At 42.2% G+C, this 24,808-nt stretch overlaps 1 protein-coding gene across 2 annotated transcripts in view; it reads left to right on the top strand.

Moving 5' to 3' along the window:
* Positions 1-498: 498 nt before the first annotated feature.
* LOC139538581 (neuronal membrane glycoprotein M6-b) overlaps positions 499-24,808 on the top strand; it is a 49,075-nt gene continuing 24,765 nt past the window's right edge. The window contains exon 1 of one of the 2 annotated variants that reach the window (XM_071340768.1): positions 499-648. In XM_071340768.1, the coding sequence (XP_071196869.1) occupies positions 645-648 (4 nt within the window). In that variant the 5' untranslated portion in view covers positions 499-644. The remainder of the gene's footprint in view (positions 649-24,808) is intronic. The other variant, XM_071340766.1, reaches the window with a different exon arrangement.

The raw sequence follows: 24,808 nt of genomic DNA, 5'->3' as shown, positions 1-24,808 counted from the left end.
ACAGCCCAGCTGACCTGACAACTTAACACCTTATCCAAAACATTGGATTACTGGGAGCTTCAGGGGTACATCACAGGACACTGCAGCATTGAGAATAAGCCTTGGCTTACCCTGCAATGCTAAACCTGTCTCACCAGACAAATATAATTTGGGGGGTATAACTTGATGTGTCATTTCACTTGAATTACACGTTTATTACATTCCCTCAAAACATCTCAGCTAAGGCATTATGTGGATAATTTAACCCAGGTATCGCCTTTACCCAAGCAATGGCACATTTTCATTGATCTAAATTTAGACCAGTGGTCTTTTATCTGGACCCCCATAAGAATGTTGTGCATGCTGCATAACTGGGCTGAACAAAGATAAAGTATCTGGTGTTGAATGAGCAACAAACTTGTCACAGTTGTCATCTGAAGAGGGGCGCGTTAAGGGGCCTAAGCACTACGCTGTCCTGTCCTACCCAGACCTACACACTAATCCTCCGGTGGTGACGTCACTCAGCCTGTCTCCAAACGGGACGCGGTGCAGCAACAACTTTGTGGACTAGTTAGGCGTTCGTTGTGCATCTCTTGGACGCAACATCACCCGTTAGCTGAACTTTTAACAGACTCCTCAACTTCGGAAACTCTGGGAAACTAAAAATGGGTAGGTTTAAAATTAAATATAAATACATGTTTATGTTTGACTTAACGTTTAAGATTGACCACTTTTTCCGTGATTGTTGATTCTTTTTGTCCTCCAATGAGATCTCTCCGCGCAAACCACATCTAAAGGTGTCATGTTTACAATACTTTCCACCCAATTTATTTTTATCTGACCCGGTTTAGTAGGCTATCAGCATTAGAGTAGTTGACCAACTCGACACAAGACGATTATAGGGAGATAAGTCTGAAAGGATTTCCCTACTACCAGGCGCAACTCGGCATGGGCTGAGAAGTTCCAACTGGAGTTGATAACCCACATCATTATCAGCTGTCTGAGGAAGTACATTCCTCATATTGCTCTTTGGTTTCTCAACCACTAACTCAATGAGTTATTGATCACAAATACATGTTTATAATGCCATCTTGTATGAGTCATTTTCCAGTATAGATTGGTTTTGATTGAAGAGATCATAATGTTTTGACTATATAATTTGGTTGATGGATTGGAAATGCATTCTCCAATAGCTTTTATAGCGATGTTTCAGATTGTTATTGAATAATTGGTGGTGTAATATCCGTGGAGCTTGTGGAGCTTTAGTTGCAGCTACATCTGGGTATGCAACATGCAACATATTGAGCTGTTACTAACGAGTTTGAGAGTTGTGTGGGCGGACAGTGGATGAGTTTTAGTTTATAAACAAAAACCTATATTATGCTATATCATTTGGGTATCAAAACCAACGTAGAGTCCATAGACTATACACCCTCCATCAAGTTTCGCACTGTCTCAGGCAGGCTAGGCAAGTGATGCAGTGCCGTGCCTGTGAGGGGCTGGGAGTTGTACTGGGGTGTAATTCCTGTGTCCTACTTGACTCTCTGACTCAGTCCCAAGTGTTGACCATCTGTGTTTCGACCCAGGGGATGCCTGCCTGGCAATAGGGAGCTAGGCGCCAATGCTATGGATATTCAGCAACTTCTTAAAGGCTCCCAGCGGACTTATGGGCCCATAAGTCCCAGCGGACTTATGGGCTTTTATACTGTCTGTCCCAGATGGGACAGACAGTATAGATTGAGAAAGAGCACTCTCATTTACCCCCAAAGTGTCTATGAGACTGTTAAGCTATAGTCAGTGTCTTTTATGTTCTTAATATCATATCACACGGTCCTTCATTAATAGGAGCAGAATCATTCTCATTAATGCAGAAATAGATTGTTGATGCTCTCCAAGGCAGGCCTAAATGTTGCTTTTTTTATTGGGGGAACTGAGCCTTCCCTCTTACAGGATAGATGGATTCTAAGAAAACAAATAGAATAGCGCTGTCACATAAGCCTGTTGATTTGCAATGGAGCAGCTGAGGCTATGGGAGGACTGGGAGGAGAGAACACTGTCAGTGTGAGAATGTGTATCAGCATTCATTAATTCCCTATGAAGCTCCCACAGTGGCCTCTTTGTGTTCCTAATTTGGCCCTGCTCCTTTGTGTGCAACTTTAGTGGCTGTTGATGCCGAGGGAAGTTCACTGAATTGCAAGTTGCAGAGTAGACGGACTCCCTGTGAAATAACACATTGAGGCCCCTCATCCTGTATCTCTCTCTCTCTCTCTCTCTCTCTCTCTCTCTCTCTCTCTCTCTCTCTCTCTCTCTCTCTCTCTCTCTCTCTCTCTCTCTCTCTCTCTCTCTCTCTCTCTCTCTCTCTCTCTCTCTCTCTCTCTCTCTCTCTCTCTCTCTCTCTCTCTCTCTCTCTCTCTCTCTCTCTCTCTCTCTCTCTCTCTCTCTCTCTCTCTCTCTCTCTCTCTCTCTCTCTCTCTCTCTCTCTCTCTCTCTCTCTCTCTCTCTCTCTCTCTCTCTCTCTCTCTCTCTCTCTCAGAGGATATTGCCTTGCATTGCAATTGACCATTGTCCACTGCCCCAAGGCTCTGTTCACATTCATATGTCTCTCAGTAGGACATTAAGACAATAGGTCCCCTAGGAGGGATAGGAATGAGAAGTTAGTTGTGTATTCACTTCAACCTATCATTGAGTATAGTAGTGCTGGTGAGCTTCTTATAATGAGGTATTGGCTGGCGGTGTTGTTGAATTTTTCCCTAAGATGTTATCCGTAACGCACGAGAAAGACTAATAAGACGTGATCTAACAGCATGTAATGTGTTGATGACTATATTATCACTGTGGAAAAGTGGAAAACAAGCACAAGGATCTTTCCAGTGGTTCTGATGGTTGACCTGTTTTGCATAATGAAATTAATGTCTTACTGCTGTTTAGGGATATGTTTTGTTCTCCATGCTTCATAGGAATACACAGAGAAGACTCTGCTGTAGATTAAATCAGGAATGCAGGCATGGACTGGTGACTACATCCCAAAAAATACAGGATGCCTTGAAGACATGGAGAACAGATGATGCCCTTCAGACATTAGCCTGTAGGTTACTGGCACTGTCTAAATGGATTCCCTGGTGACTTTCTCATGGAGGTGGTGTCACATTTAAAACATTCCCCACTGTTTCTCCGATGCCTCTATGGTGTTAAAGAGGTTTTATAACAGTGGATATATGGACAATGTGGGAGGATGCTTGGCTCTGACTGGGACCTCCGAAGTCCAAGACTTAATTCAGTGAGTAAGCAGCATGGAGTTAGATGTTCCAGATGTTTTGCCAACTTCTACTCAGCTCTATAGTCATGTGACTCTCACCTGTTTACTCAGCATTGGCCTCTGTTGCTATGCATCTCCTCCATGCCAACAGCCCAGAGTAGAGATTGTGGCCTCATGCAACACTATTATGGGATCTAAACTATCACCCCTTGGGATATTACCATGATATAATTGAGGAAGGATAACTGTTTTATAGTGCTTGTGAGGATCATGCTTGTTTATGCAGTACAGCAGCTAAGAACTTACGTTTTTGTTTGCAATACAGGGGCCTAGGAGTGGCTTCTGGCTGTTTCATTAGTCAAAGTACTTTACAGATGGGATCAATATGTCTCTGCCATTTCTTGATCTACTGCCGGTTTATAGATACTCTGAAAGGAGAGAAGGGGCAGATGCGAAAAGGGGAAACTTACAAGCCTGTCATTTTCCATTTTATAGAGACAATTTAATTATATGCTCGTTCACATTTGGGGCTGTCTTGTGACTGCAGGAGTTAAGGCTAATCAAATACAGCGAATTATGGATTTACTTGACTCTGAACAATTCCTCTCTGAGCCAGACCTTGAGAGCCAAAAAAATATAAATAGTTTTTCCTGCATGGAAACTCTCAAACCCCAAAAACTGTTTTGATCTGTACTTAACATAATTGTTCTCTGGAAAGAGTGATTCACCACTGGCGTCATTGTTTATGACTGTAATAGGAGAAAGAGAGAAAAAATCACTTGATTGCTAACCCAAATCAATAATGTAATTTTGAAAGACTCATTTGATTAAACATCTCATGGGTGCTGTTGTCTGTCATACGATTGGCTTATCTCTATTACTCATGGTTTACGGGTAGAGTTTAGTGGTGACATAAGTCTTGTGCCAAATGTTGTTCATCTCCCTCAATCCCAAAGTCAATGTCTCCATTGACTGTAATTTCAGAACGTCATTGTTGACTACATTGACACACCAATTGAGAAAACAGACATATTGTTTATTTCTGCTTCATGGAAATTATCTATCTCAGATGTTGTCCCTCCTTGGGACTTTTTTGAACTGCCTGTCTGCCTGGTGTTTGTGCAACCATCTGGGATGTCCGGAAGGTGTCAGATTATTTTTGTCACACCAAGCAGGGTTACTGTGACAGGGTTATATACACAGTGCGCACACGACTGTGCAGTGACCCTGCATCCTGAGAGGGACGAGAGGAAAGGAGAGGAAATGTTCCACATCTTTGAATGTCATGCCACTGGGCGAGTGTTTTTTTGCTCTCAGAATCAGCGGCTTGTCAACCGATGCCTGAGCAATAACAGAGGGTGAGATTATTTTTCTCATGCTCTGAGATGATTCAAGGTTATCTCTGTGTGTGGGAGCACAGCTGGTCCAGGCCAGGCCCACTCCAGATAATGGATACTGGAACAGAGGACAGCTCATGAATAACTTTTACATCCATATTTTTGTGAAGTCTGCAGAGACCCAGTTTGGCCTGTTTTCTGTTCAAATACCTGGTATTCTCACATGTGACCGCTGTCATTTTACCACCTGTGTAGGAATGATGAAGTTAGAAAGGATGACATTATAACACATTTACTCAGCCACTGATGCAACCATTTGTTTATTATGTTTCATCAACCACAATTTCACCCCCACCTCTTTCCACATACTCTATGTTTTTGTTGTTATTATGTAGACAATTTCATTTTCAGCATTCACGATTTTTCATTACTCTTTATTATGGGTTTGTGGGCATCAAATATGCTTAATATCCATGTTAATGAGGTATTTGTTGTAATAATTTAATGATTTCTGGGCTTCTTTCCATTTGGCAGAGGATCTTACTGAGCATCTTTGGCAATTAAGCAGCAGATGAGGCCCACATATCCTCTCAGACAATCTGAGCTGCTCTGATGTGAAACCACTTAGTCCAACCAAATAAACTCTGCTATTTAATCCCTTTCTCTTTCTCTCCCCTCCTCTTTCTTCTCCTGTTCCACCTTCCCACCTCTCCTGCTGTCTGTCCTCCTTCTCTTCATTTCCTTCTCCCCTCTTCACTTCTCATTCTCTCCACTTGTCCACACCTCTTATCCTCTCTTCTCTGTCTTCACTGTGGATGGTTGATTGCCCGGCACCAACATTGCGGCTCCGTCCAAGCGCTCATGTTAATTTGTTGAGCTTAATAAGTCCTCCTCCTGTCACAAAGAGGGCCATTGTGTATTGTGATATGAAATGATAGGAATAGAAGTTCCTGAGTGGGAATGCTTGCTCAAGCATGGCCCGTCCCCCTCACTTTTATTAAGGGGCTATTCACTGCTCCACAGTGATGTGTGGGGGCGAGGGGGGGGGGGGGGATTCACTGTGCTAACCTCCAGAGTTCACCCTTGTTAGAGAGTTGTCACATTGGTGCTGGAAACAGGATGGAATCTCAATGCCTAAAAATATCCAGGATATGTAAATTAGTACATCCTGCCTCCTCCAGAACACTTGTTCCGTTTGACATGGTTGGTCATAATATAGACATTGACTGTGCGATTGTTTGTTGAGCTTGTTTTAAAAAAAAATGTAACTGTGAGTTTTTGTTATTGAACATTACCTCCAGAGTAACAAAAACTTTTTCTACAATAGCCTTTTTATTAATAATTTTAAAAATGCATCCTGATAGTATAAAGTACCTTATAACATGAACAAACCCATGATAGACAAAGTGTCTTCAGATACTCTATATGCTGGCAGTGGCCCGAGCCTAGCTGAGGGGATATTTGTCATCCCTGTCTGTGGACAAACAGTCTGTATCAGTGTTTTTTGTACAGCACAGAATGTGTGGTCCACACAAACATTTCCAGAAGGCCTGGGTGAAAGCCGACAGTGGACCACAGACCGACACAAAAGCAGACAGTTGCCACAGACTGACACAAAGCAGACAGTGGGCCACAGACCGACACAAAGCAGACAGTAGCCACAGACCGACACAAAGCAGACAGTGGGCCACAGACCGACAAAAAGCAGACAGTAGCCACAGACCGACACAAAAGCAGACAGTAGCCACAGACCGACACAAAAGCAGACAGTGGGCCACAGACCGACAAAAAGCAGACAGTGGGCCACAGACCGACACAAAGCAGACAGTGGGCCACAGACCGACACAAAAGCAGACAGTAGCCACAGAACGACACAAAAGCAGACAGTAGCCACAGACCGACACAAAAGCAGACAGTAGCCACAGACCGACAAAAAGCAGTTAGTCGGCCACAGACCGACACAAAAGCAGACAGTGGACCACAGACCGACACAAAAGCAGACAGTAGCCACAGACCGACACAAAAGCAGACAGTAGCCACAGACCGACAAAAAGCAGTTAGTCGGCCACAGACCGACACAAAAGCAGACAGTGGGCCACAGACCGACACAAAAGCAGACAGTAGCCACAGACCGACACAAAAGCAGACACTAGCCACAGACCGACACAAAAGCAGACAGTGGGCCACAGACCGACACAAAAGCAGACAGTAGCCACAGACCGACACAAAAGCAGACAGTAGCCACAGACCGACAAAAAGCAGTTAGTCGGCCACAGACCGACACAAAAGCAGACAGTGGGCCACAGACCGACACAAAAGCAGACAGTGGGCCACAGACCGACACAAAAGCAGACAGTAGCCACAGACCGACACAAAAGCAGACAGTAGCCACAGACCGACAAAAAGCAGTTAGTCGGCCACAGACCGACACAAAAGCAGACAGTAGCCACAGAATGACACAAAAGCAGACAGTCGGCCACAGACCGACACAAAAGCAGACAGTGGGCCACAGACCGACACAAAAGCAGTTAGTCGGCCACAGACCGACACAAAAGCAGACAGTGGGGCACAGACCGACACAAAAGCAGACAGTAGCCACAGAACGACACAAAAGCAGACAGTCGGCCACAGACCGACACAAAAGCAGACAGTAGCCACAGACCGACATAAAAGCAGACAGTGGCCACAGACCGACACAAAACCAGACAGTAGCCACATACCGACATAAAAGCAGACAGTGGACCACAGACCGACACAAAACAGACAGTCGGCCACAGACCGACACAAAACAGACAGTCGGCCACAGACTGACACAAAAGCAGACAGTGGGCCACAGACTGACACAAAAGCAGATAGTGGGCCACAGACTGACACAAAAGCAGACAGTGGGCCACAGACTGACACAAAAGCAGACAGTGGGCCACAGAACGACACAAAAGCAGATAGTGGGCCACAGACCGACACAGTGCTGATGTGCATTCACACCCTCATTGAACAGGCCACTGTAGTGCATCATGCACTGCTGCATGCTGCCCAAATCAAATTACACAACACTGGAGAGAGAGAGAGAGATGACACCAACACACCATTTACTTTCTGATACACTATCATCTGTCCAGCCTACGCTTGGGGACTGTATTGATGCGACGGAAATCAATAACCATTTCCAACATGACCCAGAACTATTGCCAAGCTTCGGTTAAACAAATAGCCTACACAGATCATAAAGTATATAGGCTAGGGCATAACAGTCACTTTGTTTCAGGGTCAGGAATAGTGGCTTGACATAATTGGTATATAGTGATAGACAGCATAATGCCTAGCTACTGATACCAGGGGGCAGAGGTATCTGTAGGTTGTGACATCATTTCCTATACTAGTAACCCAGAGGCCCCAACCCTTCAGTACTAGATCAGGATCTGGGCCAGTGAATTAGCTAGTAGGTCAGAGGGCGAGATGGGGGTTAATGATAGTGTCGTCAAAGATGGGGCTGATGCAATTAACAAGACAGACTACTTCCTTTGGATTTGTATCTTAATTTTGTGGGAGCAATAGTATTTAATGATACGAGTACGAAATCTTTCTGTATCTCTGCAGAGAAAGCAAAATAATGAAATAAAATCCAATTGGACCGAAGGAGCCCCAATAATCTTTCACCTTCCATTTTATAATGTGCCTGAAATAGACAACTGGCAGACCCTTTTGCGGTGATTTCGCTGTCAACAGTGATAGCTCAAGTGAAATATTGGAGCCATTCAACACACTTCAACATACTGCGGTCAGTATCTCTCATTGTCTTCTGACCTTGTTCAAAGCCACCGCTTGAACTTCTCATGTTGTAGCCTTGATCTGTTTTGTTTTGTATTTTAGTTCAGTTCAGTCTTTGCTTTTTATGGAACCGTAAAAAAAAAAAAAAAAGAACTGTTTGGCTGTGGATGGCAGTTAGGGTAGCAGCAACAGAGTTAGCTTCCAGCTAATGCCCTCCAGGGTCATCTGCAGAGAGCCAGAGAGAAAATACCCCCAGAATACATTACGCTGTGGGAGACTGGGAATGTATTGTGGTGGTGGAGGACTGTTATATACCTTTCATACCTAGACGTTTTTTCGCTTACTTTATCATGCCACCAACTTTTTGACACCTTTTCTCTATGTCTGAAAGGTATTGCAACAAAACCTGTACTATTATTACTGCCAACCAACCAAGCCATGATTGCGGTAATGTATTTAAAAGTCCCGCCAACCCCTCTCCTTTCATCTTACCGTCTTTGGCACACATTGAATTATGAACATTCTATTGTTGTCCGACATCAAACTTGTCCTTGTCGACCACAGAAATGCTTTTAATGCATTTTTTTCTCTCCATTTAAATGTATGTAGTTCTGTCCTTGAGTTGTTCTTGTCTATTGTCACAGAAATGCTTTGTAATTTAGCCTGGGGGAATGCACACTACCATTTCATCTTTTTTTTCTTGACTTTGATGGGTAAATATTTAAAGGCAAGTTTGTGGTCATACGCACATGCTTAAAAACATAGGTGCTGGTCTAATAAAGAATACTAGTACAGAACAAGAAGGCCCACACACTGTTAAAGCTCCCAATTCACCGCTTTTCGATACGAAACGGATCTTCGTCAGGTATTTAAAGTCTTCATCTCCAGCACCACCCCAACATCAACATACTATTGTGAAAATGGCTCGTTGCTATGTTCTGTAGTAAAAAAACACAGAGAAAGATAAATGTTTCCAATGACATCATCAACCAATTAGTAGGCAATGCCTACTCATAATTGGTTAAAATCATACGATGCACACCAATGATATTATTGGAAACACTTATCTTTCTCAAAAACAAAATACTACAAAACATAGAAGCGCACCATTTTCACATTGATGTTGGGGTGGTACTGGACATGATGAATATGAAATCTCCCTTTAAAGGCCCTTATATTTAGCTAATAAATTCTGGATTAAAGTCGCTCCGCCATTTCCTGGTTGCAAAAATTCTAATAAATCTCCTAATTTCAGTTTATGTGACAAAACAAGCAAGTATAGTGTAGAGTCATTGTGCCATCTAAACTGCTGTGAAATATATTTTCCATAACCAAAAATATAGTATTTTCAAGTTTGAGGCTGATGTACAAAACTGGAAGGTAAAGACGCAAAAACTAAACTTAAGAAAAGGAAGCATAGAAATAGCGCACATAGAACAGATCTACCACTTCTTAGACTTGCTTTCACAGAGAAAGACAGATCTATAGCACACATTTCTATGCAAATTTGATTGGGTCGCCCAAAAAGTTACTTATTGCAGCTTAAATACTTAATATGCATAAGTTTCTAATTTAAACTAGAAATCGCTAGTAGGCTATCTGTCATCAGGCAATATAGCTGTTGGGGAGTTTGAAAGGAAAGAAGGTGTGCGATTTTGTGATTACATCCAATGTGGATAAAAAAAGGTGCTTTCTGAAATCATCCTACAGAGTTTCATCCAGGTCAGAGGTTTTTATTCTGTACATGATCGAACAGAGCAGATTCTAATGCCGTTCCAAATATTATTTCCATTTTATTCTGTTATATTCCTTTAAATGAATTCTTACAATAAAATATAGGCCATATGTGTGTTGGTTGTGATCAGGGCAGTGGAATGTAGGCTAAGTGTGTCTCTTGTCTGTTTAAAAAATAACTATTGATTTCATTTGCATGTTGCAGCAGACCAGTAACATAATAAACTCAAATGCTATGCTATTCTGTTCTTTCGAAAATACATTTGATTAGTCTTATAATGTTTTTTAGGACCTGCATGAACAAATTAATAATGGATTTCTTTGTCTAGCCTGCTCATATAATTACCAGAACATAGAATGTTTTGAGTAGCCAACTTTTTATTCACCATAACAGGAAAATGCAAGGTCATTAATTACTAATTATTTACAAGTAGGCTATGACAAGCTGCTAACCTACCATTGTGAATGTGAAGAAATGAAAGCAGTGGAACGTCAGAATTTAAATAGGGGAATAGAAACTACAGCTGTCAGGTTACCGTGACAACGATCACAACAACAGGGTCAAAGTTGAATGTCTCTTGCTCTTTCCCGGCAAAAGCAATGGCTAGATAAAGAGAGAATGCCCACAAGAAAGAGGTAAAAATAGGGCTGTTTAAAAGAAACATTGACCAATTGTTTTTACAAGCAACATGCTGTGAATCCTATGTGAAAGCAAAATTACAGAAGAAGGCTGTAGGACCAGCCTGTTGGCCAAGTGCCCATGGAGAATATTCAACAACTTCACAGATAGCTCTTTGTGCTCGGCTCCTTTAGCACTGCTGCTAAACAACCGTAAGACAAAGGCATCTGGGGTTCCCCCAGTGCAGCGCTAAGAAGTGTTCACCATATGAAGAGGCATGCTGGCCTGCCCCGGGCCATTCACATGCAGCCAAAAGGGTACGCTGTATCGAGCAGACTTTTAAATGCAAACTAAAGTAACCCTCTCATACTTCCTCTGGGCCTCTTCAGGACAACATGAAAAATAATACTTTTGTGAGATCTGGTTTAACAGCCAAGTATCTGGTGGTGTTTACCTGTTGCATAGCTGTGGATGGATACTGCTTCTGGCATTCTGATGGAATTTGCTAATGGCCCAATACAGTGATTCTTTTGACTCGTTTTATGTGAATAAAGAGAACTCCGTTTAATATTTATCAAATCCAATCAAGCAAATTCCAACCCCCAAATACTGTACAAATGCTCAATGTTTACGAAAAGATGTCAAATGAAAAGACACTAATTAGACCAGCGTCCTTATAAGCAAGTCATAATTGATCACTGCTATTGAAAGATACATTTAAGAGATAAATCAGTTGAACTGTTCCAAAGGTCGACATGTACACACATTGCCTAACTCCTTTTAATTGAAGAATATTCTTAGCACATCTTCGATGTTACAGAATGTACACATGATGATCCCCCCCCCCCCCCCCCAGTCAGCTCACTGTGATTCTAATGCATGTGACTATGGAACCAGTGTCTCAGAGCTTTGACCGTGTTAGCCGAATTGTTCCGCTAGGAATGCTTTTCCTGTGGAATGAATGAAGGCTCTGAGTCAAGCTCACATTGTCCACCTGTTATCCTCCTAGGATTATCTTGATAGACATAGAAGACACCTCTGCCCAGCAGATGAAAATATTGGTAATAGCTGAGCATTCTGTCTGGTTAAAGCGACAGCTGCAGGAAACCCATTAGCGTGTGTATCCAGGGATCACATTTGCCGCTAAGACTGTTTGGGGATTGAAAAATTGGAATAAAGAATGTAGTTTACAGTATCTAGACGCATGACTGAGCCTCATATTCTCTCAACACAAATATGAGAGATGTAGAAAGATATCTGGTGTGTTGGCTGGTAAAGAATTATCAATGTTATTGGTAACATTTATATCTTGACCAAACTATACTGGAAGCATTTTTTCTGGTGTCTAGCTAGCATCACTATGGTTCTTTGGTTAATGGGACAGTATTTAAGCTGAGAGGATTTTGTATCCTTCTAGTTCATTTATGAGGAAATGAGAAGTGAAAACATTGAGAACAGTGTGAGAGCTGCAAAGCCCTGGACTAAGAGAATGTCAATGAGAATGAAGCTTCAGGGCCTGGGAGAGGAAATCCCAGATGTTCCTGTCTGAAAAACAACTTGACCCCCGAAACTGTGTTCAGTGAGCAACACAGACCAAGGGAGACCAGGGGAGAGGAGTTAGCGGTGCTGTGTGATATTTAAACTGCTGCTATGTCTCATAATTCATTTCAATGTTGGACATCTGCTCTATAAGAAACTAATGCTGTAACAATAGAGAGGCCACAGCTGAGATGAAAAAATAATGCAGTGAAGGAGAGAGAACATCTGGAACATAGGGAGCGACCAGCTTCCTGGTTTACTGTTACCCAAACAGGGTTGGGACCAATTAAAGAGCTTTGTAGAACCGTATTGGGGATAGTGGACCTTATTAACCAGATGTACATGAGAAGTAGGATTCAGTGTGTGTGTGTGTGTGTGTGTGTGTGTGTGTGTGTGTGTGTGTGTGTGTGTGTGTGTGTGTGTGTGTGTGTGTGTGTGTGTGTGTGTGTGTGTGTGTGTGTGTGTGTGTGTGTGTGTGTGTGTGTGTGTGTGTGTGTGTGTGTGTCATCTATTTGACTTGACCAAGTTCAAAGCTGCTGGTTTCATTTAGGCTTAACGAAAGCTGTTTAAGTCGCCTGGCTGGCTTTTCAGCTATGGTCAGTTTTTTTATGAACATAAAAAATGGGATGATCATTTGCTATGTTTTTAGATCTGATGTTTGGCTATTGGCACTAGAATTGAGGGATGTCTGTGTTTTTCGTCTGTGGTTCACAATTGGATGGGTGAATCTAATGAGGAATAACATGGCTTCAGGACATATTAAAGTATGCGCTGTCAGATGCATGAGCCAAGCAGTTGGAAATTGGAATTCAGCTTGCAGTCTATAGTGTTTATGAAATTATGTCTGTTATTTTTCACATTCAGATATACCAAACAGTTGGTATAACTGTGTTGTGTCCTTCAGGATGGTTTAATGTACACATTCAGCTACAGCTGAGAGCAGGAGACATTTAGAAGTACAGTACAGAGGCTGATGTTGGCATAAATGGGTCATCCACCGTCTGTGTTTTCATTGCTCCCTCTACTCTACCTCTCCTTAGACATACCAATAGACTGGGAAATTATCCAGTGTGAAAACAAAATAAAATGTGGGAATTTTGGGACCCTACTTGCAGTCCTGTATGAACTGGGGTACAATTATGCACTTATAACTAAAGGTACATAGGATGACCTTACAGGGTACCACTACAGGGACAAGTGAATGGATGAATGCAACAACCATGTCTCTGTCACTAACAAATACAGTCATAGGTGTTAACTCTACAATTTACTCGAAAGGCAGGGCACTCCGGGAAATATTTGAATAAGGCTTTACTCTAAGCAGTGTGTTCACTTAACACTGAGTATATGGGTCCACATACTCAACACTTTCAGTGTTGATTTCTTTGAAAAAATAACACTGGAGAATTTTCTGTGTAGAGTAATGGAATGACCCACTTACTAAAATAGATTAGTTTCCATCTTCATCTTACAACACTTGTGACCCTATATTCACTTTAGTCAGAATTGAATAAAGGATAACTGGTCAACACATCTCCTGGTTGGTGCCTGGGGCCAGCAGCGGGGTGGAAATGCCAAGTTCAGGTTGCAGCAGGTCTTTGTCCTTCCAGGATCCAGCTCCAGGATGCAGATCATAGCTCACATAGCCGGGTTGGGAGGGTTAGGAGTGCTGCGTGGCAGAACAAAGGCATTAAAGTGAGCTGCCCCATCCATTCCTCTGTTGTCATAGCGCTGCTGATGAATCCTGACACTCCTTTAGATGCCTGGCCTGTGGAGATAGAGAGAGAGAGCGAGAGAGAGAGGGGGGAGCTCTGGCTGGGCTGAATGGAGAAGGAGGTCCCCGTGTTAAAGATGTCTGGGAGCCTCGAGCCCCGGAGTTAGAGTAGGGTAAACTGTTGGGTCAGGGGTGAGAGGTTGGCAGCGTGATGCTGGAGACAATAGGTATGCCGATACGGAGACCGCTGGAAGAGAAAGAGCTCCCAGCAGCTGTGAGAGAAGGAGGGAGGAGGAGGGAGTAGGGGGTGGTCATGGGAAACCCCAAAGATTAGCCTGGGAGTTTTGTGTCTGTGTTTCATTATGTCTCCATTGTGTGTGTGTGTGTGTGTGTGTGTGTGTGTGTGTGTGTGTGTGTGTGTGTGTGTGTGTGTGTGTGTGTGTGTGTGTGTGTGTGTGTGTGTGTGTGTGTGTGTGTGTGTGTGTGTGTGTGTGTGTGTGTGTGTGTGTGTGTGTGTGTGTGTGTGTGTGTGTGTGTGTGTGTGTGTGTGTGTGTCCCTACCCCCTGTGTGACAAGTAGCAAAATTAAAGACCTGATCAGAGATAATGTTATGCACAATCATAGCAGCTGCAGCATGGGAACTTCTAGAAAGTGATTATAGGCTCATTAGAAACCGTTGGGACACAAGTAAAGCACTTTTCTTTGAGATACTATCTGAACAATAAGCGTATTTTTGCCCTTAATAGAATACAGGCTTATATGAAATTTAGAGCATGAGCAACCTCATGCTTTCATACATGCAAGGAATATTAAATGCATTATAATTCCTTGGCCACAGGCAATGGCCAAACTGTATGATCCATACTAACCTTCTCATAGATAGCGAGGTAGGCCTACTTATCCATTCAATTCCAGCACTTTTATATTGAATTCTATAGGAGCAGCTGTTGTTACTAATGAATATTCATGTACACAGTTGATTTCTCAAGTCTGAGGTTATTCACATGGCTGGCTAACAATGTCAAGTTTGTGTGCCTCTCGTTGCCTGAAGGACATGTTCAGATGTACTGAGACGTGAGAAAGTAGCATAAAGAGGGCAAGAAAACAGTATTCAAGAGTCAAGTAACACAGTATTCTCACGATGGAGATACAGCAGATGGCTGGTAATATTAGTGTTTACTGCTGAGTAATTACAGCAATGAGTTTTTGAATTATTTATGATACAAGTAGCAGTACCATGAACCTTTTGCTGGGTTAAATATAAAAGGCTTATGATGATGAACATTGTATTTAGGAGATTAAGATCACTGAGGTGAGGTTCTGTTTCATGCTGTATACGGTCCAGCTCCAATGAACAGTACACACTTCAGATCTGAGCTTATTGAGTCTTCTCTGTCTTCTCTGTCTTCTCTGAAATTATAGATCAGCAGAACAAGTGGGTGCAATTTCAGTTCCGTTATCGTTTGTCATCACGGAGACTTAGAGCTTTATTAGCAGGGCTGTGATGTGTCAATGTGCCCCTCTCTTCCCCTGAGAGATAGATAGATAGATAGATAATAGATAGATAGATAGATACAGTGAGGAACGGAGGGGACAGATTGACTCAGATTAGAGGGATTTCATCCACCCGTGCGGCTGCCTGACTAATGCCTTTACCAAATGAGTCTTCAGACACACAGAGAGCATACACTTGGAAACAGTTTCTCTGAAAGGGTAGATCAAGCCTGGTGATCAGCCTGTTTGTACTTTAGTCAAAGACAATGATAGAAGACTTGGCTACTGTACAGCAGAATTGTAGCACCAATTTTTTTTCTGTACTGTTCAATGTCAAATACAGTTTGTTATTGTCACTTGGGAACAAAGAGGGTTGTGCCAATTGCTTTTTAAGAGTTCTGTTCATGACCTTTTCTCTGAGAAGAGCCTCCCTCCCTCTCCAGTTTAAATAACTCCCAGACCTTTCTGGAGAAGATGGAATGGTTGCTGAGCAGAGAAAGGAACCCATGGCTCGCCTGTGGAGTGGAAAATGTCATTCCAAATGCTGCTATTTGTGGCTTCTTTTATTCCAGAATAATTATTGAATGAGCTGCATTTACCCCTGTGAGCCACAGTGATGTGTTTTGTTTTGAATTGCAACCCACATTTTTCTAGTGGCCCATATTTTCTGGGGTAACGGGAGAGTCTTACTGGTACAGTACATATAGGCCAACAGGACCTATCTATAAGTAGTATGGTCCGTCCATGTCATCTGGACCTGATCTTGGAGAGCTACATGTATACCTTGCTACTTGCTAATTGACTTGATAAGCGTCGCTTTTACCACAAAGAGCCTTGTCCAGGCCAGAGGCACAAGTCAAGGATCCCTCGTCTTTTCACTTTGAGTAGAGAACAGTCTTCTATACTCCATTGAAGAATGTCAACAGGCCCATTTACTTAGAAAAGGAGCCAAACGAGATGGTTTCATTCTACCTGGAAACAACTACATTACCAAAGCGCTGTAAACCGCATCTCATAAAGTTTTTTAAAATATATATACAGTTGAAGTCGGAAGTTTACATACACTTAGGTTGGAGTCATTACAACTCGTTTTTCAACCACTTCACACATTTCTTGTTAACGAACTATAGTTTGGGCAAGTCGGTTAGGGCATCTACTTTGTGCATGACACAAGTAATTTTTCCAACAATTGTTTACAGACAGATTATTTCACTTATAATTCACTGTATCACAATTTCAGTGGGTCAGAAGTTTACATACTCTAAATTGACTGTGCCTATAAACAGTTTGGAAAATTCCAGAAAATGATGTGATGGCTTTAGAAGATTCTGATAGGCTAATTGACATCATTTGAGTCAATTGGAGGTGTACCTGTGGATCAAGGCCTACCTTCAAACTCAGTGCCTCTTTGCTTGACATCATGGGAAAATCAAAAGAAATCAGCCAAGACCTCAGAAAAAAAATTGTAGACCTCCACAAGTGTGGTTCATCCTTGGGAGCAATTTCCAAATGCCTGAAGGTACCACATTTATCTGTACAAACAATAGTACGCAAGTATAAACACCATGGGACCACGCAGCCGTCATACCACTCAGGAAGGAGACGCGTTCTGTCTCCTAGAGATGAACGTACTTTGGTGCGAAAAGTGCAAATCGATCCCAGAACAACAGCAAAGGACCTTGTGAAGATGCTGGAGGAAACAGGTACAAAAGTATCTATATCCATAGTAAAACAAGTCCTATATCGACATAACCTGAAAGGCCGCTCAGCAAGGAAGAAGCCACTGCTCCAAAACCGCCATAAAAAAGCCAGACTACGGTTTGCAACTGCACATGGGGACAAAGTTTGTACTTTTTGGAGAAATGTCCTCTGGTCTGATGAAACAAAAATAGACCTGTTTGGCCATAATGACCATCGTTATGTTTGGAAGGAAAAGGGGGAGGCATGCAACCCAAAGAACACCATCCCAATCGTGAAGCACGGGGGTGGTAGCATCATGTTCTGGGGGTGCTTTGCTGCATGAGGGACTGGTGCACTTCACAAAATTGATGGCATCATGAGGAGGAAAATTATGTGGATATATTGAAGCAACATCTCAAGACATCAGTCAGGAAGTTAAAGCTTGGTCGCAAATGGGTCTTCAAAATGGACAATAACCCCTGACCTCAATCCTATAGAAAATTGAAAAAGCGTGTGCGAGCAAGGAGGCCTACAAACCTGACTCAGTTACACCAGCTCTGTAAGGAGGAATGGTCCAAAATTCACCCAACTTATTGTGGGAAGCTTGTGGAAGGCTACCCGAAACGTGACCCAAGTTAAACAATTTAAAGGCAATGCTACCAAATACTAATTGAGTGTATGTAAACTTCTGACCCACTGGGAATGTGATGAAAGAAATAAAAGCTGAAATAAATCATTCTCTCACTATTATTATGACATTTCACATTCTTAAAATAAAGTGGTGATCCTCACTGACCTAAGACAGGACATTTCTACATGGATTAAATGGCAGGATTTGTGAAAAACTGAGTTTAAATGTATTTGGCTAAGGTGTATGTAAACTTCCGACTTCAACTGTATATGTACACAGTTATAATAACCCAGCCTTGTCCTGGTGGCAGCGTTAAAATGACGGCAGGGTCCTGAGGCTTTCATCCTCGTCGCTATCTGCATTCTGCCCAGCCAATGGCTCTTCAAGCCTGATGGCAGTTTCCAAGGTGGAACAGACAGGAAGCACGGGTAATAATAAACATCTGGTGCTGCTCACCACAGCCAATCCCAAAGGCCCGCTGGAGGTGCCAGCTCTGGGAGTGTAAAGTCACATGAGAGGCGAAACATGGCTGCCAGGCATCCCTCAGTGTGGCTTCTCCCCTTCTCTTCTTCCTTCTTCCAGACCTAAAACGACAGCAACACAAACATGCAATTTGAGAAGCACTGAGTCAGAGGTCCGGGGGATTATTTAGTCAAACACTAGCTCGCAATTACACCACAGGCAGAGAATGTCTCCTAGACCAGAGAGAACAACACAATGAGTAGTGTGTCAAACATCAAACTAACTTCAGCAGATATGGGTTTCTAAAGAGAAGCATAGTATCTATGAAGAAGATAGCTAAGGTTAGCTAAGGTGATGAACTTTCAAACACAGCCAACATGTTGACATGGTGTAAACAACGCCTGTCAGGCTACTGGAGTTTTAAAGCACAAATGCCTAATGTGTTGGTATGCATGAAGAGACTTGTGATGCACCACACAATGACCCTGTGGTTTGTTTGCAAGAGGTTAACAATATATCAAACTGTGGCCCCTCAAGCAGTTGAAGGAGTTTGGACATATTCCATGTGTTTTTGATCAGCATTCAAAGGCTACCAGCTTGAGGTGTAAACAACATGGTGTTGTGTGAAGGGAATTTATTTCCCCAGTCCTTTAGTTGTGGATTTGTGTAAATTTGAAAATTTAGAGACCCTCGGTTAAATCTTGTCTGCCCATTTAGCATCACTTGATTCTAAATTCACTCTGTGAGGTTTTCTTTGCAAATCCTTGTATGCAATACTTTTAGTTTACGAAGTTGACTTTATCAAATCAGTTGTTATAGCTAGCATGTCAGTTTTACTGTAAGCTCAAATATTTTCACAAGTGAAGATTGTATTTCTATTATGACCATTCAGTAGCGAGTTCTACATTTGTCCTAGCCCGTTGCCTTACTGAGGCTCATTACTGACAGAAAGCCTGTTGTTGTATCCTCCTCCCTACATGAATCTCTCTGTAATGAATGAGGACAGTTATTCTTAAACAGCAGTTTCTCAGCAATAAAAGAGAGGTATTTCCCAGAGGAGGTAGGTTCAAGGGCCTCAGACGGTACATCAGAGCATTAGAACAATGACTGGGCAACATTAGCTACACTCCTGGGGTTAATTGGAAGCATACACGTTGAATAATGCTTTCTTAAAGACCTTAGCAAGGTCTCCTTTACATGGACATGTGGACTGCATTTTGTTATGGGTTTGGTACATACACTGAGTATACCAAACATTAGGAACACCTTCCTGATATTGAGTGATTTGTTTCCCCCTTTTGTCCTCAGAACAGCCTCAATTTGTCGGGGCATAGACTCTGCAAGGAGTCAAAAGCATTCCACAGGGATGCTGGCCCATGTCGACTCCAATATTTCCCACAGTTGTGTCAAGTTGGGTGGATGTCCTTTGGGTGGTGGACCATTCTTGATACACACAGGAAAATGTTGAGCATGAAAAACCCAGCAGTGTTGCAGTTCTTGACACAAACCTATGCGCCTGGCACCTACTACCAATACCTTGTTCAAAGGAACTTACATATTATGTATTGGCCATTCACTCTCTGAATTGCACATATCCACAATCCATGTCTCAATTGTCTCAAGGCTTAAAAATCCATCTTTAACCTGTCTCCCCTTCATCTACGTTGACTGTAGTGGGCGGCAGGTAGCCTAGTGATTAGAGCTTTGGACTAGTAACCGAAAGGTTGCACGATCGACTCCCTGAGCTGACAAGGTAAAAATCTGTTGTTCTACCCCTGAACAAGGCAGTTAACCCACTGTTCCTAGGCTGTCATTGAAAATAAGAATTTGTTCTTAACTGACTTGCCTAGTTAAATTATTGAATTTAACAAGTGACATCAGTAAGGGATCATAGCTTTCACCTGGTCAGTCTATGTCATGGAAAGAGCATGTGTTTTTAATGTTTTGTAGACTCAATGTAGGTGTGCGCTGCACACTAGGCTAACTATAAGTGGTAGGTTGAGACTTGTTCAGCTAGATAAACTACAGGGCTCAATGTTATATGTGTTGCATTTCAACTGCCTTTGTTCTTGTGGAGCCACTTACATTAAATTGGTCAACAAACAACAGAATGGATATGCATAACAAATCAATGACATAATGGATGGTGCAGCATGCCAACCATGATGTCAGAAATATAGATCATGTTGACTTATGAAGTTCTCCCAAAAAGTGGGTCAACACAGTCTACTCTGGCGTGAAGTTATCTGGGGTTATCGCCAATCGAATCCTGCTTCATGGTTTCCTGGCATAAAAGTCTACCAAAATGTTTGAATATTTCCACCCTGGCCTGCTACACCACATAACTCACAACTCATCAAACTTGATTTTTCTCTGTCCTTTCTGTCATAGACAAGGGACAGGATGTTCACAACTCCCTGTGCCCCACCCCACCCTCCTTGACCCAGTCATCAGTCCCAGTAAAAGGAGATAGTATGTTGAGTCTGAGCCTGTTCTGTTGTTAGTGTGTATGAATGAATGGTGTCGGGGCTGAGGCCATAGGCTTAAGGCTTGGGAACTCCTTGGTCCATGAGAACGCCTTCCTCTGTATGGGCCAAGCAGGGCGCAGGTCTTCACGGGTGAGTGAGCACTCAGGGAGCATTCAGGGCCAGTCTCACGCCATAATGACTGAGCCACAATGACTGAGCCATAATGACTGAGCCATAATGACTGAGCCATAATGCAGCTCCCTGCATTCTACTGTGCTTCATCAGCGTTCAGATTGTGCCCTTGACAAGGGGGCTGGTACACACTCTTAACACTGGTACTGAGTACGCAGTGACGCCCTGCTTTGTCAAGTATGGCCGACTGATCTTCTCACAGTCATTTAGGCAGTCAAAGTAGTGTTTGGGGACCTCAATGGCTATCATGTTTCAGGCAGAGATACACATTTGGTAGTGTTGAGATTGTTCTCATGGAAAGCTATCCATGTAGTCTGAAAGGCCCACTGGTGCTTTATGAAGATAAACACACATTAACATTTCAGGCTGATGTTATATTTATATCATATCAACTTGTGCACCGCAATAGTTTGGACCCTAATTACTACAACTGTTCATTTTCTGCCTCTGAAATGTCCTGAAGTCCACAAACATGTTTGCGGTGTTAGAATACAATAAGGATAGAGACATGTGGTTTGAATGTGGAACGTAAAAGGGAGGGAGTTAATGTTTGGAAGCTGGTACTTACAGGAAAGTGCAATATCCTCACAGGCAGGGTTACACAGGCCATTCTTTAGTTTTTTTCTCTTCCAAGATCTGGCCTCTTTTCCCGCTAATGTTTTCTCTGGTGGAAATAGGAATTGATTTGCTGCAGCATACCCTAGGACAATAAACATCAACTTGAGCAAATTATGTTTCCTTGTTCTGATCTTGTCTTGAGTGAAATTGGCAGTTCTTCGAAAAATAGCATTCTGAAATGTCATTTAGACACTTTAGAATGCGATAGTTTTGAACAGTGGCCAGAGATGTAGCGTTTGTGCAATGCAAAAGTAATAAAACAATGACGACCTTTGCGGCATAACATTACATATTTAGGATGATTTATGTTAAAACAACAGTCAACTGCTGATGACCTGATTAAACAAAGCCCTATTTGGCCAGGGGGAGACACACACAGAGAGAGAGAGAGGGAGAGAGAGAGAGACTGCTTTCACATAGGATTTACGGTGGCTGTGTCCGAAAAACCATACTAGTGTACTACATATTAAACTGCATACTATGTACTCATCATCGCATACTATTTAACATGTACCGTTTAGTAAAAGGTATGCTGTATGCCACAGCTGCAACGCGGTATTTGACTTTATTTATTTATTTAACCTTTATTTAACTAGGCAGTTAAGAACAAATTCTTATTTACCATGACGGCCTACACCAGCCAAATCCGGACGACAAGAGAGACAACACAACACTACATAAAGAGAGACCTAAGACAACAACATAGCAAGGCAGCAACACATGAGAACACAGCATGGTAGCAACACAACTTTGTAGCAGCACAAAATATGGTATTGGGCACAGACAACAGCACAAAGGGCAAGAAGGTAGACACAACAATACATCACGCAAAGCAGCCACAACTGTCAGTAAGAGTGTCCATGATTGAGTCTTTGAATGAAGAGATTGAGATAAATTTGTCCAGTTTGAGTGTGTGTTGCAGCTCGTTCCAGTCGCTAGCTGCAGTGAACTGAAAAGAGGAGCGACCCAGGGATGTGTGTGCTTTGCGGAACTTTAACATAATGTGACTGGCAGAATGGGTCTTGTATGTGGAGGATGAGGGCTGCAGTAGATATCTCAGAAATGGGGGAGTGAGGCCTAAGAGGGTTTTATAAATAAGCATCAACCAGTGGGTCTTGTGACGGGTATAAAGAGATTACCAGTTTACAGAGGAGTATAGAGTGCAGTGATGTGTCCTTTAAGGAGCATTGGTGGCAAATCTGATGTCCGAATGGTAAAGAACATCTAGCTCCTCGAGAGCACCCTTACCTGCTGATCTATAAATTATGCCTCCGTAATCTAGCATGGGTAGGATGGTCATCTGAATCAGGGTTAGTTTGGCACCTGGGGTGAAAGAGGAGCGATTGCGATAGAGGAAACCAAGTCTAGATTTAAATTTAGCCTGCAGCTTTGACATGTGCTGAGGAAGGACAGTGTACCGTCTAGCCATTCTCCCAAGTACTTGTATGAAGTGACTACCTCAAGCTCTAAACCCTCAGAGGTAGTAATCACACCTGTGGGTAGAGGGGCATTCTTCTTACCAAACCACATGACCTTTGTTTTGGAGGTGTTCAGAACAAGGCTAAGGGTAGAGAAAGTGCTGTAACATATATCAATTAAATTAAGTATTCTAGTATACACACCAAAACGTTTCAAAAGTTCAAATCAAAAGGCTATTGCACAGTCGGGGGAATCGCAAATTCAGAACCGCTGGATAGCAACATAATAAACTAAAGAACTGATCATTGGGAACGAGATCAGAATGACTGCTAAGGCTTGATCCATAAATTAAATAATTAAAAAGGTAGCTTAGCCTACAAAACTAAAACAATCCATATGTTCAAATAAAATACTATAAAACTATAATTTTTTCGCATTTTCAAATGGCCTACTATTTAGGACGTAAGTAAGTATGGGTATTTAGACACGGCCGGTATGTTGCCTTTATTTCACACAGACCTATTTTTACCTCATTCTTGTGCCGGGAAGGAGCAAGAGGCATTCAACTTGGACCCTGTGGTTGCAACTGTTGTCACGATAACCTGAAAGCTAGCAGCTTGCCATAGTCTACTTGTAAATATTTGTAAATAATGACCTTGTTTTTTCCTGTTGGCTACTCAAAACGTTGTCGGATAGCCTATGTTATGGTAATTATATGAGCTGGTTAGGCAAATAAATCCATGATTAATTTGTTTATACACTATGCAGGTCTTAAGAAACATTATAAGACTAATCAAATGTATTTTCAAAAGAACAGAATAGCATATTTTGAGTTTATTATGTTACTGGTCTGCTGCAACATGCAAATGAAATCAATAGTTATTTTTTAAACAGACAAGAGACACACTTAGCCTACATTCCACTGCCCTGATCACAACCAACACACATATGGCCTATATTTTATTGTAAGAATTAATATAAAGGAATATAACAGAATAAAATGGAAATAATATTTATTGAACACATTCTAACTTGAACGTCAAGAACATGTGGAACCGTGGTCATGTGACAAAAAAGTATCATTTTGAAAGAGAGCCCATGTCCACATGTTTTGGCCCATGTCCTCATTTGTAGGATTATTTCAGAAAGTTGCTTTTTTGATCCACGTTGGATGTGATCACATCGCACACTGTCTCATCTTTGAAACTCCCCAACAGTTATTTTGGCTGAAGACAGCCTACTGAGCGATTTGTAGTTTAAGTTAGAAATGTATGCATATTAACCTATCATGTATCATGTAATATAAGGGTCTTTAGATATTTACCTGTCAAAGTAAAAAAACGAATGCAATGGCAGTGCATTTCCCCAGGCTAAATGCCAGGCTAAATGCCAGGCTAAATGCCAAAGCATTTCTGTGACAATTGACACGAACATCTCAAGGACAGAACTGAACATGCATTTAAATGGTGCGAAAAAAAATGCATTTAAAGCATTTCTGTGAAGCTTTGTGGTTGACAAGGACAAGTAGAATGTTCATAATTCAATGTGTGCCAAAGACGGTAAGATGAAAGGCGACATTTATGCTGAGGGGTTGGCGGGACTTTTAAATACATTACCTCAATCATGACTGTATCGGTTGGCGGAAATAAAAGTACAGGCTTTGTTGCTGGCAATTCCTTTCAGATATAAAGAAAAGGCATCAAAACGTTGGTGGCATGGTAAAGTTGGCGGAAAAAACGTCTTGGTATGAAAGGTATAAGAGAGAGTGAAGGAGAAGAATTCTCATGGGGAGTTCTACTGTATCTCCAAAAGAGAGAACTGAACTCTATCTCTTGGCCAGAGAAAGGAGAGCTGACTGTGGATAGGGAGGGACATGATTGTCATCATCATTCATTTGT

This window comes from Salvelinus alpinus, chromosome 14, assembly GCF_045679555.1.
Source record: "Salvelinus alpinus chromosome 14, SLU_Salpinus.1, whole genome shotgun sequence".
NCBI lineage: Eukaryota > Metazoa > Chordata > Actinopteri > Salmoniformes > Salmonidae > Salvelinus > Salvelinus alpinus.
The sequence above is the reverse complement of the archived record's forward strand: the minus strand, read 5'-3'. Positions and strand labels throughout refer to the sequence as shown.